At 44.4% G+C, this 19,250-nt stretch overlaps 1 protein-coding gene across 5 annotated transcripts in view; it reads left to right on the forward strand.

The window, feature by feature from the left end:
- Positions 1–19,250, forward strand: part of DOCK11 (dedicator of cytokinesis 11) — a 198,083-nt gene that overhangs the window by 69,668 nt on the left and 109,165 nt on the right. For 4 of the 5 annotated variants that reach the window (XM_047765108.1, XM_047765105.1, XM_047765106.1 and 1 more), the window contains exons 8-14: positions 574–751; positions 1,143–1,222; positions 2,734–2,817; positions 6,704–6,844; positions 8,071–8,283; positions 15,025–15,147; positions 17,140–17,222. In XM_047765108.1, the coding sequence (XP_047621064.1) occupies positions 574–751; positions 1,143–1,222; positions 2,734–2,817; positions 6,704–6,844; positions 8,071–8,283; positions 15,025–15,147; positions 17,140–17,222 (902 nt within the window). The remainder of the gene's footprint in view (positions 1–573; positions 752–1,142; positions 1,223–2,733; positions 2,818–6,703; positions 6,845–8,070; positions 8,284–15,024; positions 15,148–17,139; positions 17,223–19,250) is intronic. The other variant, XM_047765109.1, reaches the window with a different exon arrangement.

The raw sequence follows: 19,250 nt of genomic DNA on the forward strand, positions 1-19,250 counted from the left end.
GCTCACGGCAACGCTGGATCCTTAACCCACTGAGAAAGACCAGGGATCGAACCCACAACCTCATGATTCCTAGTCGGATTCGTTAACCACTGCGCCATGACGGGAACTCCAAGATTGCATTCTATGGTGTGATCTAAAGCAAGTACCAGATTGATTTCAGGTCACACATGGATGCTTGTTTTTAAGGGCTGATTTTGAAGATCTGTACAGAGGCCAGAAAAACCTTGGGCAGGGTGGAAATAGTAAAACATTTGCTTATTTTTATGGTGGCCGTTTGATGATCTAAATGTGGAGGATGTCAGAAGGCTTTAAATGATATTATTCACTCAATGTGTAGTATCTCATGCCAACTTTGTGCACACATGCCGTGCTCACTACTGAGGGGAACGCACAAGATATGTTTGACATGGTCATTCATCGTCTCAGAGTTTCTATTCCTTGTCGAAAGAAGCAGTTCTTTCATGAAAGTATTGACGTGTGTATGTGCTGAGCTGAGGTAAAAATAAATAAACAAATGAAATCTAATATTAAAAGGGCAGCCAAACTAACGGAACACTTTTTTTTTTCTTCCAGTGCCCCAAAATGCGCCGTCATGCTTTTGAACTCAAGATGTTAGATAAGTATAGCCATTATCTGGCTGCTGAAACTGAGCAGGAAATGGAGGAATGGTTGATAACTTTGAAAAAGATTATTCAGATCAATACCGACAGTTTAGTGCAAGAGAAAAAGGAGACGGTAGAAACAGCACAAGGTCAGAATTTTTAATGATTCATTATGGAGGTAAAGCCCTTGTCTTTACTCCATGAGACTGTCCTTTGTGTAGGGTGAATAAAGAACTCTTAATCTTGAAAGTTGACCTGCTTCTTCATTAAAAGTGACTATGGAGGTTGATAGATTTTTTTTTAAAGAGTTGATGCTACACGGGCTCTGACCCATGAAATATAACCAGACTAAAACAGATAGAGAATTCATGGCAGATTTTCAAAAGTCCATTAATGTTTTCCCTATGCTTTCATGATCAAAATTCTTTGCAATAAATCTAGTAGGAGCGTTTGGGGTGGAAGAGATAGTTAGTATATTTCTCCTAGGTGATTAGTAATGGTCTGCATGGTTTGGAACATCTGCTTTTAATGAATTTGCAGATGATGAAACTAGCAGCCAAGGAAAAGCCGAGAACATCATGGCCAGTTTGGAAAGGAGCATGCATCCGGAACTGATGAAGGTACATCTTTCTTATGGCAACTTGCCTTCAGCTGAGACAATACAGAATGAGCTATTAAAGTTTTAATGCTGGATTCCATTTGGCAATGTCATTTCTAAGTTAAAAACCACGGCAGGAGTTCCCGTCCTCGCTCAGTGGTTAATGAACCCGACTAGTATCCATGAGGATGCGGGTTCGATCCCTGGCCTCGCCCAGTGGGTTGAGGATCGAGTGTTACCATGAGCTGTGGTGTAGGTCGAAGACGCAGCTCGGATCCTGCGATGCTGTGGCTGTGGTGTAGGCCTGCGGCTACAGCTCTGATTCGACCCCTAGCCTGGGAACCTCCATATGCCGTGAGTGCAGCCCTAAAATGACAAAAGACAAAAAACTAACAAACAAAAAACCCACAGCAAATGCGTGAAACAGGTAGAGATTGTTAAAGAAAAGTTACACTTCTAAAGTTGGACCTGTAGGTACCTTCCAGGTAACAGTTTGGAAAATCGTATTACTTATTTATTTTTTCTGGGATGCCAAGAGGTACGTCTAGATTTTTGTGACTTTAATTTTATCTACTACTTCTTATTTTGTTTAATTACTCTATGTCCTTCATAACATAAATATTCTTCATTCAAGGGTATTGCTGCAGATTGAACATGATATTCAGTCTAGTGATTTGTTTATCTTAATTTCATATGAAAATCATAGCCTCTCTGTTTGTGAATGCCTATGTGTGTGTCCATGATAATTTCATCAGATAAAGCTTTTGGTTCACAGACACCGTTTGTGCTACTGACTTTGCTCTTTGGTGTTTGACATGAGCCAGTTTTGAAAGTGTAGAGGAGACTATCACACCCAGCTTAGAGAGTTACCGATTTTCGTCTGTGGTCTCTGTACTGTAATAGATTAGAAGATTATGACCCATTTCTTCATTTAAATCTTTGCCAAAATCCTTTATATTTTTACTTTATTCCCGAAGTATTAACTCATGCCAGTTTAGAAGTCACTTTTTTTTTCTACCTTAAATTTATCATTCTCTTAAGCTTCAAAGCTGTTTTCCAAGATTTAGGAACACACTCATGATCCCCTGTAAGTTTTAACATCCCCCCCCCTCCCGCCCCCGGAATCTTTGTCATTCGGGACTGTTCATCCCATTATGTTTTTCCTAAAGTGATGGCTTCAGAATTGTATGTAATACTCCATGGCTGGCTCCACGGACACATAAAAGATAGTGTTTTCTCTCTTGTCAATTCTCTTTTACATCCAGAGTCTCTTATATTTCTGTTTTGGTGTATGGGTTAAAAAATATTCTTGGTGTTCTAAAAAGCACATGGAAAGTATAAGAACCTGATCTATGGCCTATTATGGGTGACGGTGACTGCCCAGCGAGTGTTCTGGAACCATCTTAAGTATTTGGAAATAGCTGTGTCAGATTGCTAGTTTCATATAAACTAGATATTTAAATGGTATTGAATATGGTTTTGAAGCACATGAAATAATGTTCAGTATGCGTGTGTCTATTTGTCTAATTTTAGTATGGAAGAGAAACCGAACAGCTGAACAAACTCAGTAGAGGAGATGGAAGACAGAATCTCTTTTCTTTTGATTCGGAAGTTCAGGTATCAAGGATAAATTTCTTTCAATAATCCTGGAATTATTGCTTATTTGGGTAAACAAGTGTCTGAGTTGGCGAAATCACTGATGTTTGCACTACTGGGTATATATCTCTATGGCTTTGTATTTGTCTTGCTTGCTTTGAACAGGTAGCTTAACAACTAACTTTCCTCAAGAGGACTGGCATATTTATAAATAATTAGGGACCGAATATATATATTTTAATATATATATATATATTTTTTTTTCTCTCTTTTCACTTCATCTCACTCCCTGCAGTGGATGAAGTAAAGAATCTTTAATGACGGTTTCAGTGCTGTTAACCCGTTAAATACAGTTGTGATCCAGCAGCAGTGAACACCTGCAATAAAAGGAACACCACGTCATCTGAGACACATGACTTATTTTCCACTTTCGATGTAGGCTGGTAGAAATGGGATAATTTTCGTGTCTCAGTTAACCCCACGTTAGATGGATAGAGAGCGGGGAAGTACAGGTTTATGTGCAGATGTGTATTTTAACCTCTTTTGTGAGAGTGAAGCATTTCTTCTACTAAAATATATATGCGGTTAACATTTGATTCCATGATATTTTCTAATTAAATGGCTGATTTGTTTAAATGACAAAATTCGATAGTATATAAAAGGATTACAAACATGTTTTTTGGCTTTTTTTTTCCTTTTTAAAAAAAATTTTTTTTAGGGTTGTACTTGTGGCATATGGAGGTTCCCAGGCTAGGGGTCCAATGGGAACTACAGCTGCCGGCCTACACCACAGCCACAGCAACGCAGGATCCCAGCCGTGTCGGTGACCTACACCACAGCTCACGGCAACGCCGAATTCCCCAACCCACTGAGCCAGGCCAGGGATCGAACCCACAACCTCATGGATCCTAGTCAGTTTGTTAACCACTGAGCCACGAACAGAACTCCCTACAAACATTTTTTCACAAGAAAATAAAATTATGTGAAGGAAGGCGAGTTTTTTTCCCCCACTTTTTGTACATTTTAATTTCTAATTAAAATCCATGGGATTTTTTTTTCTTGAAATAGAAAAGTATGCATTATGAGTGTTTTCTCAGTGAGAACGTATCAATAAAATATAAAATAATTTCAGACTGATTTTTTTTGTTTCTTTTTGCTTCCTGCGGTTTCATAACTAAAAGTTTTTTAGTTTGAGATGGAAAAAGTAAATAAGTAATGCAGAAATTTTCCCTTAGTAAAAATCCCACGAGAAAATAACATTATCTGGGGAAAATTTGTTTTAAATGTTTCATCTCTCTTTTTTCCCCCATAGCACTATTATATTATTTGTGTAAGTTGTATGATTTTAAAAGAAAAAGTATAGCAGGCTTTGGGAATGTCGGTTCTCAGATATTCTTTCAGAAATTTACTCATTCCAAGCACGTCTGACTTTGATTCTCCCCCCACCCCCCCATCATGATTGGGCTCTAATTGGACATGTCAGACTCTTTGATTGTATACAAAGAAGCCAATTGACTGTGGTTGGAACTTAATCCAGCGTCTTTAAAAAATCTGTGGCGTCGTGTTCTTGTGGTCATGGAACTGAAGCGATGTTATATTTGAGTTGTTTATCAGTGCGCTACAGGGAGAGACAAGGCCACAGTTGCAAAGCAGCTTTGACCCCAGATTGAATCTATTGTCAATTCTAGAAGGCAGGCGCGCCACACCGACGTCCCTGTTTTTTTGTGTTGAGTCCCTTTCTAAGGCAGTGTCACCCTGTCCTATCAGCCTTCTCTCTTGGCCACCGTTCAACGTCTAGAGATGTGTTTTCTGCCACTGACCTTACAGAATAGAGAAACACCGACTGGAGGGGATGGCTCTGACTTTGAACTACTGGGGACACGTCCCGTATGTCCCAACGTCGGTACTCGTGGGCCTCAGAAGGAAAAGGAGCTGGGGGCTGGGGGGGTGGTTTGGTCCACTTTCTCTCCACATTCCACTGTCTGAGCAAGATAGAAGGGAGAGCAGATAAACGAGCGGAAATTAGAATTGATCTCCATGGCAATGACGTGCCTCCGCTGGCTCCACAGCCAGATAAGTGTTCAAGAGGGAGCTGTCTAGTCCCACTCATTTGGAGATAAATAGGCTCTGGGGGAAAAATGGTACTTTCAGGTACGGATATTAGACTTTAAGCCCCTTTAAGGAGAATTTTGTCAGTGATGCAGGCAAGGTCAGAACAGCTATAATTATCCAAGACTCTTCAGGCACGATACCTGTTTTGGCTTGAACGACTTAAGCAATTGAGAAAAATTCCTGTGTTTCTTGGCTTGACTTTTCCATATTGGCAGGATATTCTGCTCAGATTCATCCAATCATTTCCCTCCTACCCTGTCTCTGGTCTTCCCGAAAGTATAGTATGTCGTCTCACAGGCTATCCTTTTGCACCCGATTGTGAACAGAATGTTTGAACCATCAGAGTGAACAGATGAACTCAGATTGCCTGAGTTGTGTGATCTGAGGAGGAGGATTCTTTGAGTTTCTTGGGGGAGGGGGGCAGATTTCTCCCCTGCTGAGAGGAATTCCTTGACTCTAATATCTTTTTTTTTTAAACTTTATTTTAAAATACCAGTAATTGGAGTTCCCGTCGTGGCTCAGTGGTTAACAAACCCGACGAGCATCCATGAGGATGCAGGTTCGATCCCTGGCCTCTCTCAGTGGGTTAAAGATCTGGCGTTGCCGTGAGCTGGGGTGTAGGTCGCAGACACGGCTCGGATCTGGCGTTGCTGTGGCTCTGGTGTAGGCCTGAAGCAACAGCTCCAACTGGACCCCTAGCCTGGGAACCTCCATATGCCGGGGGTGAGGCCCTAAAAAGACAGAAAGACCAAAATAAAATAAAATAAAATAAAAATAAATACCAATAATTTTAAATAATATATGTCTGTGGCAGCCAGGGCTCATCCCCCAGCTCTGTTAGAAGCTGGGCTCAGTGCTTTTCAGTTTCCTGAGCACACGCCTCTCCCTTGGTTCATCATTGCAATGTAGCTGGTCCCCAGGGTTCCACCTTTGTCCTCCTCACCCTCGTTGCCACAGATTGCCAGTCCAGATCTCTAACCCCACACGGCTCCTCTTTTTCCAACCACTTACTTGCATCACCTCAAACTCCGTGCCTCCCAGACTGAATTCATCATTTCTACTCACCCCTTCCCCCATGTCTATTCATCTTTCTTTCACAGCCAAGTTTACAGCATCACAGTCTACTGAATCTTCCAAGTTAGAGACCATTGTGTTATTCTTGCCTCCCATGTCCATTCATGTCAAATTTGTCTCCTGCACAGCTTATAAAGGAAACAGAATTTCTCCTATCCTGGAACATAATATTTTGTGGGGAAGACAAACAATAAACAACCAAGTAAATATTTAAAATAATATTAGAAAACTAAATTGAGGAAAGGGAGTATATATAGACTGTCAGAGAGCATAGAGTTTTATATAGGGAATTATGGAAGCTCTCTCTGTAATGCCGATGGATTGGAGACTTGAATGAAATGGAGTTGTAAGCCATGGATCTCTCTTGGGGGAGGAGGGTTCTGGACAGAACAGCAAGTGCAAAGGCCCTGAGGTGGCAATGTACTTGGTGTGCTGGAGAAATAACCAAGGAGGCCAGTGGGGCTGGAACAGAGGTTTCGGGGAGGCTAGAGCGGTAGGAGGTGAGGTCACAGGGCGGGGTGGGGGTGAGGTAGGGATTTCTCTCTGTCACCCTTTGAACCTGAGTGTACAAGCTCTACAAAGGCTTGTTGAATGAAAGAATAAAGAGTTCAAATGAATAATAGACAGAGAACTGTTGGATTCTGCAATTTATACTTTATAGATCTATATTTGCTTGAATTCTATTTTGGGAGGGAAATGATTCATATGATCTATTTTGTAGAGGTTGGACTTTTCAGGAATTGAACCTGACATAAAGCCATTTGAGGAAAAGTGCAATAAACGTTTCCTGGTAAATTGCCATGATTTAACTTTCAATATCTTGGGTCAAGTTGGAGACAATGCAAAAGGACCACCCACAAATGTATGTATGAATTTTCCTCCTACCTCCCTTACACCAGTGCAGTAAGGAAACTATCTTTCTTTCTTTCCTCCTTCCTTCCCTCCTCCCTTCCTCCCTCCCTCCTTCTCTCTCTCTCTCTTTCTTTCTTTTCTTTCTTTCTCCTAAGAACCGAATTACTGGATAAAGATTCTATTGCTATGTGTTATGATAAATTTGACATGAAAGAATTTCATACATGGCTTTCTTTTGCCAGAATAGGAATATGTTTTCATCTCGAGAGGGTTCATGAAAGTCTTACCTATTGAAAGTAGCAGATAGACTAGGTAGGCTCTTGATGTTCAAGAGGGACATGTTCCCAGAACCTGGAAAATCCTCAAATTTGTAAATTCTACCAGACAATATGACTGCCGTGAAATTGACTCATAGCCATGGAGAAACACAGGTGCTGTGCAGTCAGGTAGCCTCACTCACTATTCTCATAGACCGAATTCATTCTAATGTCTTCTAATTATTAGCTGTCACGGATCATTTGAGTTGCTCAGGAAGACACTAATCTGTGAATGTAAAATCGCCAAAGAGGCTGCATTTTATAGTCTTTTTTTTTTTTCGGTTCTAGTTTATCTTTGAACAATATCCACAATGATGATTTATTCCCTTACAAAGTAGCTGAGATGCACTAGCAGACTTTTCTGTGTGTAAAGGGTTAATCTTTATGCCATCTGGCACGAAATTTCTCTTTGTGACCAGCTTTCAGATGCCATCTGTAGAGAGGAATCATGTCTTCCAAAACTGCTGATGGGGCAAAGCTTTTGTCAAGTAATTTGATGTTGACTGATATTAGCCCTTATGAAATGTGTAATCCACTAAGCTGTAACACAGCAAAAAGGATGATTTATTTCTACTCGGTAATCCCGGCATTATTTTTAGGTAATTTCAGTAAGCCTAAGGAGAATTACAGTTTATGCATGGAACAATTGATGGTCTTTCGGTGTGGCTTCTGATTTCTGCTCATCCTTGATAGAAACATATAACTCGTGAAATTATTTGCACCTGACAAAAGTTAAAACGTGGGAGTCTGTTACTGAGAATGCTCTTTCGTATATGCAAATGAGCCATAATGCACGTTCAGCTAAACGTTGAACTCAGAAGGGAACGGTAATCACAGAAACTTGAGGAATTCAAACAAAATTACTTTGTAATGTGTGTCCCTCCTCCCGCCCCAAAACGTAATGGTTTTTCATTCCCAGGTTGAACCTTTTTTTATCAATCTCGCCTTATTTGATGTAAAGAACAATTGTAAGATTTCCGCTGACTTCCACGTAGACCTCAACCCTCCATCTGTCCGTGAGATGCTGGGGGGCCCTTCAACCCAGCTGGCCAGTGATGGAAACCCAAGAGGCTCTTCGCCGGAGTCTTTTATTCATGGAATTGCTGAATCTCAGTTACGCTACATAAAGCAGGTGAGGCATGATCTTTTAGCCTTGGGAGCACATTCAGAAGAAGAAAGAGAAACACCCTTGGGTTATTTCATCCTTTCGGGCCTGGGTTTCCACGGGCATTCGGTCTCTTGTAGGGTCTGGGTATAGATGTTTTTCTGGTGACTGACATTGGAGGGGCAAGAAAGGAAACCAGCCCATATGCTCGTAATAGGTTGGTGAAGTGACATTTTCAGTGGGACCGTGATGTGAATCTCAAAAGGAAATATTTGGTGAGACAGAAAGCAGCGGACACAAACACACCCCTCGTCCACGCGCATACTTTTGAGCAAGGCAGTAAGTACTTGAAAGGCTTGTTTCTTTGAAGAAAAAGTTGACCCTGCAGTAACCTTCCGTCCCGAACCCTCGTTCCCATTCTGAGTAGGTAGTTTTAATGGAGCCTAAATTTAGGCTCTTTCGACAAGGAGTTCTGGTTGAAAAGCAATGGGAGGGAACTGCCTGTGTCACAGCTGTAAAGTTCCGCTCTTCTGCCCTATCTGATGCAAAGAATCCCCTTACAAGGAGCCGAAGGGTTCCCAGGGATGGCCTTTTGACCTCTGACCAGACTGGAGGCCGTTGGAGATTAGGCAGAGCTGAATTGATGGTTTGCCTTCTTGACTTTTGCACCTGACACTAGAGTGTGGCATCAAATTAAAGTGGGAAGGGGCATAGCAAAGCGGCTCACATTGTAAGGAGATTTATTTTATCCCCAAGAAAAACATTGTTCTGGAGTTCCCATTGTGGCACAGCAGAAACGAATCCAACCAGGAACCATGAGGTTTTGGGTTCGATCTCTGGCCTCGCTCAGTGGGTTAAGGATCCGGCGTTGCCATCAGCTGTGGCGTAGGTCACAGACGCGGCTCGGGTCTGGCTTTGCTGTGCCTCTGGTGTAGGCCGGCAGCTGTAGCTCCAAGTCAACCTCTAGCCTGGGAACCTCCATATGCCATGGGTGTGGCCCTAAAAAGCAAAAACCAAACATCATGCCCCCTTTTTTTTTTCATTATCAAGATACACACATGATTATGTAGGAAATTCAGGCAATACAAAAAGCAATAATGAAGTAAAAATCACCACCCATAAGCGATGGCTATTAACATTTTGATGAATGTCTTTCTAGCCGTCTCTGTTGTGTACATGTAAACACATACACATTTATGTCTAGTCTTGTACAAACTATATCATAGTCGTGCTCTTTTACACTTTGTTCATTTAACATCATGTTTATTATCCTATGTCAGTATCTCTGGATCAGTCACATTCTTATTGGAGTTCCTGTCGTGGCGCAGTGGCTAACGAATCCGACTAGGAACCATGAGGTTGCGGGTTCGGTCTCTGCCCTTGCTCAGTGGGTTAAGGATCCGGCATTGCCGTGAGCTGCGGTGTGGGTTGCAGACGCGGCTTGGATCCTGCGTTGCTGTGGCTCTGGCGTAGGCCGGTGGCTACAGCTCCGATTAGACCCCTAGCCTGGGAACCTCCATATGCCACGGGAGTGGCCCTAGAAAAGGCAAAAAGATAAAAAAAATCATATTTTTATTAAAGGCTAAGATGATATTCCATTAAGTGAACTCACTCAGATGTTTCTAATTTTTGGATACCATCAATAACGCTGCATCGAACATCTTTGTGCAAACACATTAGCTCATGTGTTGAATTACCTCCTTAGAACAAATTCTAAGCATCGGGGTTTCAGGGTCAAAGATTATACTCATTGACACATATTGCCCAGTGGTAGGGGAAGACTTGACATGTGTTGTCACTACCCTCTTTGGGCTGTACATCTGTGGTTGTTTTTCCCCATGTTGCCCGTCATTACCTTACATCTCCTTAGTTTGTCACTCAGACCATAGTTGTCACACATGTGACCATTCCACTATGACAGCCTATGCTTATAAAAGAGAGATTGAGATCCCGCTGTGGTGCAGTGGGCTGAGAATCTGGCTGCGGTGGCTGGGGTTGCTTCGGAGGTGCAGGATCAAGCCCTGGCCTGGCACAGGTGGATGAAGGATCTGGCGTTGCCGTAGCTGTGACATAAGTCACAGCTGCAGCTTAGATTCAGTTCCTGGCAAACTTCCATATGCCATGGGCGTGTCCATAAAAAATAAAAGAGAGAGATTCATCAAGATAGTATTGCAAACATTTGAAAAACTGCTATCGAAGTCTATGTTTAAATTTTTGCACACACTGTCAAATGAGTCCTTCTAAGCCAATGATGCATTTGCGGCATTACTTCACTGTGCTCAGCTGTATGTTCCATGCAAGAAGGTAAAATTGTAGTTTCAGGTGTCATCCCATGTGTAATCTAGGTCAGGAAGAAATTCAGCATTTCTTTAATATCTCTTAAGTGCCAGAATTTTCTATTGGTGTCTCGCGTCAACACCGTAGTCTTGTGAAATAGAGTAATGATTGCTGTTCTGAAGCTGAGGAAACTGCCCATCTGGAAGGTTAAGGAAGCTGCCCATCGTTACGTAGCCAGTAGTGGTGGAGGCGGGATTTGAACCTAGGTATGTTTGAAAGACCTCAACCAACAACATTAGGCAGAAGTGTATAATTAAGTGCTGATGTGTAAAACACAATGGCAAGTAGAGGCGTTTGGAATGGGAGTTGGGGGCGGTCGGGGGGTGGGGGCAGTCAGCGGTTGGGAGCTCACAGCACAGAAGATGTGGGACATGATAGAGGCTTCAGAGGCATAGACGAGAGCTGGAGTCGTGATGGAGGACAATCGGCGGTGGCCTCAAATGACGTTATCATTTTGCATCCTTTATTCAGATCAACTAAAGATACCAGGAAGCCCTCATGTGCTTCAAATAGTCGAACTTTTTATTTTTCTTGTAATGGCCACACCTGTGTCACATGGACGTTCTCAGGCTAAGGGTCGAATTGGAGCTGCAGCTGCCGTCCTACGCCCCCTGCCACGGCCACAGTGACGCCAGATCCCAGCCTCATCTTGCAGCCTACATACACTGCAGCTCATGGCGACGCCGGATCCTGAACCCACTGAGCGAGGCCAGGGATCAAACCTGCATCCTCATGGATCCTAGTTGGGTTCTTAACCTGCTGCGCCACAACAGGAACTCTAAATTGAACATTTTATTTTGAAGAAGTCTTTTTCTTCAACTGCATCCTAGTCCTAAACGGCAAGAGGGAGAGACTGAATGTTAGCCGATTGGAGCACGAATCTCCATTGATTTTGTTTTCAGCCTTTTTTTCCCCCCAGTATTTCTCTAGGTACTTTATCTGTATGAAGTCATTTAATTCTTATGACACTCCACGAACCTAAGCAGGTTCTAGTCCTATCCCCCTTTTATAGATGAGGGAACTGAGGCACGGGGCAGTCAAGTGAATTGTTCAAGGTCACAGGGCTGATGAGGTGAGGAACGGGCCCTGAACCGACGACGCCTAGCAGGCTCTCAAGCCCAACTTCCTCCCCATCCCCCCCGCCCCGGACCCTGGACAGCCGGAGACAGCCCAGTCCGCCAGCATTCCTGGAAACAGCTGTCTGGCACCCCTGTCCCCTCTGGCAAGGCTGTGCAGGTGGCGGTATTGTCTATAGGAAGGGGCCGCTCCCCAGGCTTGGTGGAAGGTGGGGGTTTGGGGGCCGTTCTGGGCCCTCCCCATCCTTTCCTTAGAGTCCTTCTCTCTGCTGGCTTCCTGAGGAGCAGCAACAGGTGGCCACCGGAAAAGGAGGACACTGGGTCCCTCGAGTACATTTTTGCCTTCCTGACACCAAACAGCCGCTATGACCAGCCGCTGCCCTCAGCTGCCCGGCGGTTCCTTCCCAGATGCGTTGACAGAGCTCTGTCCCCCGTGTCCCCCAATCTGACCTTGGGTGGGGGTTGTGGGGGGAGCTCTGGACTCTCGGGGGTCTGCCTCCTTGTCACTTGTGGGCTCCCCACTGGGCAGTAGCCGTTGTTGGGCTGGCAAAAAGGTGACACTACTGCTACATGCCCTGCCATGCCCTAGGGGGCTGTGTAAGTGCTGAGGACTGTGGGTGGGGACCTGACCCCTTCTTTTCAGGTGAAGGTCACTAAGGTAGGTAAGAGTAGGGGACACTGGTGGGGGACAGACACATCCATGCCTCCTTGGTGGACAAAGAGGGCTGGGTCAGTGACCTTGTCCCAAAGAGCCAGACTCCTGGCCCACACGGGATACCTGGGTGTTCTCTGGCTACCCTTCTGTGTTCTGGGGACAGAGGGAGAGCTGAACGCTGATGGGACAAAAGGAAAAACAGCCCAGAGAGTGTTTCCCCATGCTGGCACCCCTGCTCATTTGAACAGTGAGCATCTCTGTGCCTCAGCATCCTCATCTGTAAACTGGAAGTAACCATTGTAACTGCACCATTGTAACTGCATGGGGGGGGAGCTGTGAGGCTCACACAAGGTGTACCCCCACCCCCAGAAAGCACTCAGCCCTGTAACAGACCCACTGCATTTGCTCAGCAGCGGTCCCGGTGATCACAGATAAACGAGTGAAAGCAGCTTGCTCTCAGCAATTGTCAAATCCTTTAAAAAGTCAATATTTCTTGCCAGCATCAGTACAGGGAGATGCCAGGAGTGCTGGGCCTGGGGAACAATAGGTGCTCAGTGAATGTGAGGCATGGCAGTCATCGGTGTCGCTGTCCTCGTCCAGCTTTATCGCATGAGATGCTGGGTGCCTGGGTTGCGAGGCCGAGAGGCTTTGTAGTCTGGGCTATATCATCCGAAAGCCCTGGCTGCAATCTTCACCCACTTACTCACTGCCTGAACCTCTCGAAGCCTCGGTTTCTTAATCTGTAAAATGGGTATCTAGTAGCACCTGCGTCCGACGGTTTTTGTGAGACTAAAGGAGGGGATGCCCGAAAACCATCCAGCGCAGTTATGTGACCATCGGAAAGCATGAGATCAAGCACTCGAGGTGTGCTGAGCAGGGGCCACTGGAGCAGTCTGCCGGCTGCATCTCACTCACAGCCCCGGCAGCATGCTCCTGGCAGAACCAGAGATCGAGGGCTGTGACCTTGAGACGCTTTGGGCTATTTTGGTCATAACCAGGTACCTAATGGGCATTACTTTATTTAGTCCCCTCAAGAAGATTACAAAGAGCTATTACCATCATCAGCCCCCATTTCATGGATGAGACATCTGAGATGTAGAGAGGATGTGACTTGCCTAAACCCATCAATGGTGGAGTCGGAATTGGAACCTAGGAAATGTGACTCCCCCAGCAAGTTTTTCACCACTTTCTTCCATGCTTGCTGCTTGGGGATTCAAAGCTGAATCAGCCGTCATCCGGGATCCTTAGAAGCTGTTGGATTGGGGAGAGTTACTTAGCATCCTACGCTCAGTTTCCTCTTCTTTGCTGTCTACCTCAGACCATTCTATCTGGAACAGATGAGCTAATGCGTCTGAAATGCTTTGAGAACTGGAACGCACTATCTTAACGCAGTTGGTAATATACCAAGCAGAAAAATAAAACTTGGTAGAGCCTGAATGATGGATTTTTCCACTTGAATTTGTGTGTGTGGTGCTCCTTTAAGCAACACACATAACCGACGAAGAGGCTCTTCAGGAGATGTTATAGTTGGAAGGAGCTGAACTGGACAGGAGATGATCTGGCTGTTCTACGTCCCGTCAGAGAAAACCCATGGAACCTGGCTTGCGTCTCCATTACTACCTGAAATAAAATGTATGGGAACAAAAGGAGTTTTGCGTCCTCTGTCTTCTGCCTTTACATTGAGAGCGCCAGAGCTCTTTAACTGCAGCAAAGGAATGTTTTCTCTAGGATCATTTAGCCTTTGTGCCATGCAGAGCTGTAAAGCATTTTCTTCCTTCTTCCCCACTATTAGTGGTTAAGTGTGAGTGAATTGCCCTGAAGTTACATGCAGCTGCATTTAAAAATGCATATCTCAGAGTTCCTGACTAGTATCCGTGAGGATTCAGGTTCAGTCCCTGACCTCACTCATGGGTTAAGGATCCAGCGTTGCCATGAGCTGTGCTGTAGGTTGCAGACACGGCTCGGATCTGGCATTGCTGTGGCTGTGGTGTAGGCCAGCAGCTGTAGCTCTGATTAGACCTCTAGCCTGGGAACCTCCATATGCTGCAGGTGCGGCCCTAAAAAAGCAAAAAAAAAAAAAAAAAAAGCACATATCTTGTTCCACTTGAGAAATGGCACGTGCCACTTAAGCCAAACAATACAAGACGTATTGATTAGGTCAAAGGATACACCTCGAAAACACAGCCAAGCACAAGAGGCTAAGCAGCCATGGTGACACCTGTACTTTGGGGACTAATAGATGTGAAGTTGGTGACAAAATTGGAAATCCCTTCTGAAAGGAAATGCTGTCTATTACCAGGGTCCTGGACATGATCCTGTGTTGAATATCAACATTCCGTGCTCAACACATCACTGGAAATCACTAAACAACTGTATATAGGCAGTTAAATTAAAAAAAAAAAGTCTAGGAGTTCCCGTCATGGCGCAGTGGTTAAGGAATCCAACTAGGAACCATGAGGTTGCGGGTTCGATCCCTGCCCTTTCTCAGTGGGTTAAGGACCTGGCGTTGCTATGAGCTGTGGTGTAGGTCACAGACTCGGCTCAGATCCCGCGTTGCTGTGACTGTGGCGCAGGCCGGCGGCTACAGCTCCGATTAGACCCCTAGCCTGGGAACCTCCATATGCCGCGGGAGCGGCCCTAGAAAAGGCAAAAAGACAAAAAAAAAAAAAAAGTCTAATGGAAGGAATTTTTTTTCCCCAGGGAATTTTCTCAGTGACGAATCCACATCCTGAAATTTTCCTAGTTGCGAGAATTGAAAAGGTACTCCAAGGAAACATCACGCATTGTGCAGAACCCTACATCAAAAATTCCGACCCGGCAAAGGTATTTCTAAAGATTGGGAGCGTTTCAGCCTAATGTAGGATTTACCTTTTACTGATATTTAAATTTTTTAATTTTTATTTATTTATTTTTTACTTTTTAGGGCCACACCTGTGGCATATGGAAGTTCCTGGGCTAGGGGTCGAATCAGAGCTGCAGCTGCCAGCCCACGCCACAGCCACAGCAATGCAGGATCCGAGCTGTGTCTGCCACCTACACCGCAACTCATGAGCGGGGCCAGGGATTGAACCCGCGTTCTCAAGGATACTAGTCGGGTTCGTTTCCGCTGAGCCACAATGGAAACGCCACCTTTTACCGATATTTTAAATGGTATTGTCAATTACTCCCCCCAAAAGAAGAAAAACCCCCAGAAAACAAAAGCGAACATTCTCTCAGTATGGAGTATGAAAATATCGTGTGCTGTGTGAGTATGCCCGCCAAAGCTTCACTGTGACTCCCCCTTGCCCCTTTCATGTGTGTCCTTTTTGCGGGATAGTCTGATTTGGGCTTGTTTCTCAAAATAAGAGCTCAAGGCTTTTGGGCAACCTCTGTTCATTGACATTGTATCCTGGGCAACAGGTACTCTTTCTTTACTCCCAGCCCTGCAGACAGCCCTAGAATGTCAGAGCTAGGAGGGTTAATATGATCCAGTCCTGCACTTTCCTAACGCCAGTCTGTACTCAGATTTGCTTCTGTCTGTGATGAACTAAGAAAGACAAGATAGTGAGCCATGTGGAGCTTCAATATTCCATTCAAAGGGCTCCCCTTTACTCTGAGAGTTGTGCCCTTCCCACGCTTTAAACATTACATCTTTCCTGAAATGTTGGCATATGAAATGGTGGGGACTGTTTTTACATCTTTTTTTTTTTTTTTTGGTCTTTTTAGGGCCGCACCTTCGGCATTTGGATGTTCCCTGGCTAGGGGTCAAATCCGAGCTACAGCTGCCGGCTGATGCCACAGCCACAGCAACACCAGATCCAAGCTGCATCTGCAACCTACACCATAGCTCACTGCAATGCCAGATCCTCAACCCACTGAGCAAAGCTAGGGATCAAACCCGCATCCTCATGGATACTAGTTGAATTCATGTCTGTTGCACCACAATGGGAACTCCCTGTCTAACGTCTTTCGATGGCAACCTTAAAGGTTAGCAGTCGTTCACATTTCTGGATCATGAAATCCAAACTTTTGGAAATTATCCATCGAACCCTCTCCTCTCATTTTATAAATGAAAAAAACCGAGGCCCAGAGACAGAAAGCACTGTCCATGGCACAGTTCATTAGTGGCCTTCCAGCTGCTGAGTATTTACAAGAGTTGCTCTGTTGTACATGGCATTGAGTTGTGTATCCTAATAGTGTTTATTAAGTGGGAGATGCCGAGGAGACATATGACTAATTTGCAGGAGGGAAGAAAGTCTCAACAATATAGATAAAAGCCTCTAGTGTTCTGTATCCCTAGGGATAAGCATACAGACAGCATTTCACAGCCTGTTTAGACTCTATAGTCAGTTAATCTCCTTTGTCATCTCCCAGTGTCTGTGCAAACTTCAGCTCCTGCCCACACTAAACTAATTGCATTGATTCTTGGTCATTTGACTTTTATCTTGGGAGTAAAAAGTCAACCGTACCCAGAACAAATTTCTCCCAAGAATGATGAGTGCCTGCCTGCTCATGTGTGAAAGGAAATACACATTAAAACTGCTGAAATTTTTCCCAGTAGTGATCTTTGGTACAAGCCATGCCCTTCATCTATTTTGTCTGTCTTCTGATCGCTGGATGAGGGCTTTGGTGATAAGAAACACAGAACCTTTAGGAAATACTTTTGTCTTGAAAAGTGGGTGGCTGATGTATATTGTGTTTTATTTGTAGCTATTTCTATATATATTTCCCCTCAATTTTGATGTTTTCTATCAGTAAGTTGGGCAACTTATTTTGGGGGGCGAGTCTCTGGTGGTTTGGACAAATATGAGCCTCTCTTCTTATTTCTGACCTTAGACGGCCCAGAAGGTGCACAGGACAGCTAAGCAAGTGTGTAGCCGACTTGGACAATACAGGATGCCCTTCGCTTGGGCTGCCAGGTTTGTACAAATATAATCCTGAGCCATCGATTCCTGCACATATGTGAAGCCCAGTGCTGTTGTCTTTCCAAGCAGCTCTCAGAAGTCTGTTTCTGACAAGGTGGTTCTATTTTGGGACACTTGGGATGTGTCTCGGTCCATTTGGGCGGCTAAAACAAGAGACATTTATCTTCTACGATTCTGGAAGTTGGAAGTCCGAGATGAGGGTGCCAGCATGGTTGGGATCTGGTGAGGACTCGCTTGCAGGTTGCAGATAACCAACTTCTTGTATCCTCACGTGGTCAAAAGTGGGTGGGCCAGCTCTCTGGCCTCTTAAAAGGGCACTAATCCCATTCGTGAGAGCTCCATCTTCATGACCGAATCACCTCCCAAAGGCCCCACCTCCAAATATCATCACCTTGCGGATTAGATTTCAACATAGGAACCTTGGGGTGGGGTGGGGGGAGAGAACACAGATATCCAGTCCATGACACGATATAAAAATTCTTTCTCTTAGTATTTGCTGTGCCTCAAAGACTCTTTCATTTCTTTCAAATGTCTTGCTTCAGGGAAATTTTCTTTGGCTTGGGTTACTGATCTGACTGACACCACTTTATTTTAGAGCGTTTTAAAGCAGAGCTTATTTGCTAAAGTGATGGAATTTTTTCCCCCAGAAAACCAGAAATTGTAGTGGATTATGTACAATATGCCCACTATTTCAGAGTTGGCTGGGTTTATGCTCTGAAAAGCCATCTGAGAGTAATTCGGAAAAACACACTAAAAATTAGAAGGCAAAGAATGCAGTTGTTAAGTGCAAGAGTGTAATTACTTACTAGAATTTCTTGCTTCTTGATGACAAATTTGGCAACCCCTTCAGGGTCGTGTGTTAGGAAGTGTGTTATCTCTACCACATATCTGAGGATGGGTTACATGATTTTTCCCCAAATCTTGCAAGTCTACCTACAGTGATGACTTAGAATGGGTTTCTTGTGTATTCTCCCTTTGAAGTACCCCTTCACTGGCTTGGTTGTGGCCCAGCCTGTGCAGCTCCCTGGGACTTCTGAGGAAAGGGCACCATGTTCTGAATAATTCAATCAATTATGTTCAGTGGGTGCTGGGGAGTAGCATAAGGAGAGGCGATTCGAAGATAATTAACTCTTCTGTCCCTGTTTATAATCATTGCATTTGGGGGAAGGTCTCTTAATGCACTGTATGTTGGTGGATGGAAGGCACCTCGTCCTTGTGCTGCAGACGGGTAAGAAACAATAGCCAAGGCTAGGTCAAGGGCAAAGAGTAGTGGAGAGCGGTGTATTTAAGTGTTGTAGGTGGGAAATATGGCTTGTGGCTATAAGGATACTCAGTGATGCCTCAGCTGCTGTTGCTGCTGTTGTTATTTTTAGTAATTAAGTGCTAAATCTGTGCAAGGCAGAGGTCTAAGTGCTTAATGTATACTTCCCTAAGAGATAGGTGCTGTTCTTCCCCCAGGTTGGAGATAAAGAAATTGAGTCATGAAAGTAAAAAGAAAAACCCTTGCCCAGGTTCACATGGCATGTGCGTGAGCAGGGCTCAGAACCCATGGCACCTGATTCAGAGGTCGCTCTAGACCCCCGTGGCACACTGCCCCCAGCGCCCCATCAGGCCATAGCAGTGGCTGCTTCATGCTGATTTGCCAGTGGGAAAATAAATTTTAAAATCTTCTGAGTCAGAAGCTTTGATCTCCAGTTCTGATGAGGGATTGTGCTATTTTTTTTTCCCCTTTCTGAATTGTTTTGGTTGTCAGCAGTAGCAGGAACTCACTGTAAAGGCTTGGTTGGGGTATTGTAAAGATGTATGAAAAACCCCTGCCTACTGAAAACAGAGGAGGTATGCTCACAAGTAGGAATCATGGTTAATGCCCACAACCACATTTTCAGAGGCTCTGCCGGGGGAATGATATTTCTGGCTATAGCTGCTTCCAGTGTGTTGGGTGCTTGTCCGCTACTTCCCATTTTAGCAATAAATAGCTGCTTGAACGTAGAAGAAGGCGAGAGGGAGGGAAGAATTCCAATT

Source organism: Phacochoerus africanus, chromosome X (genome assembly GCF_016906955.1).
Source record: "Phacochoerus africanus isolate WHEZ1 chromosome X, ROS_Pafr_v1, whole genome shotgun sequence".
NCBI classification, from domain to species: domain Eukaryota; kingdom Metazoa; phylum Chordata; class Mammalia; order Artiodactyla; family Suidae; genus Phacochoerus; species Phacochoerus africanus.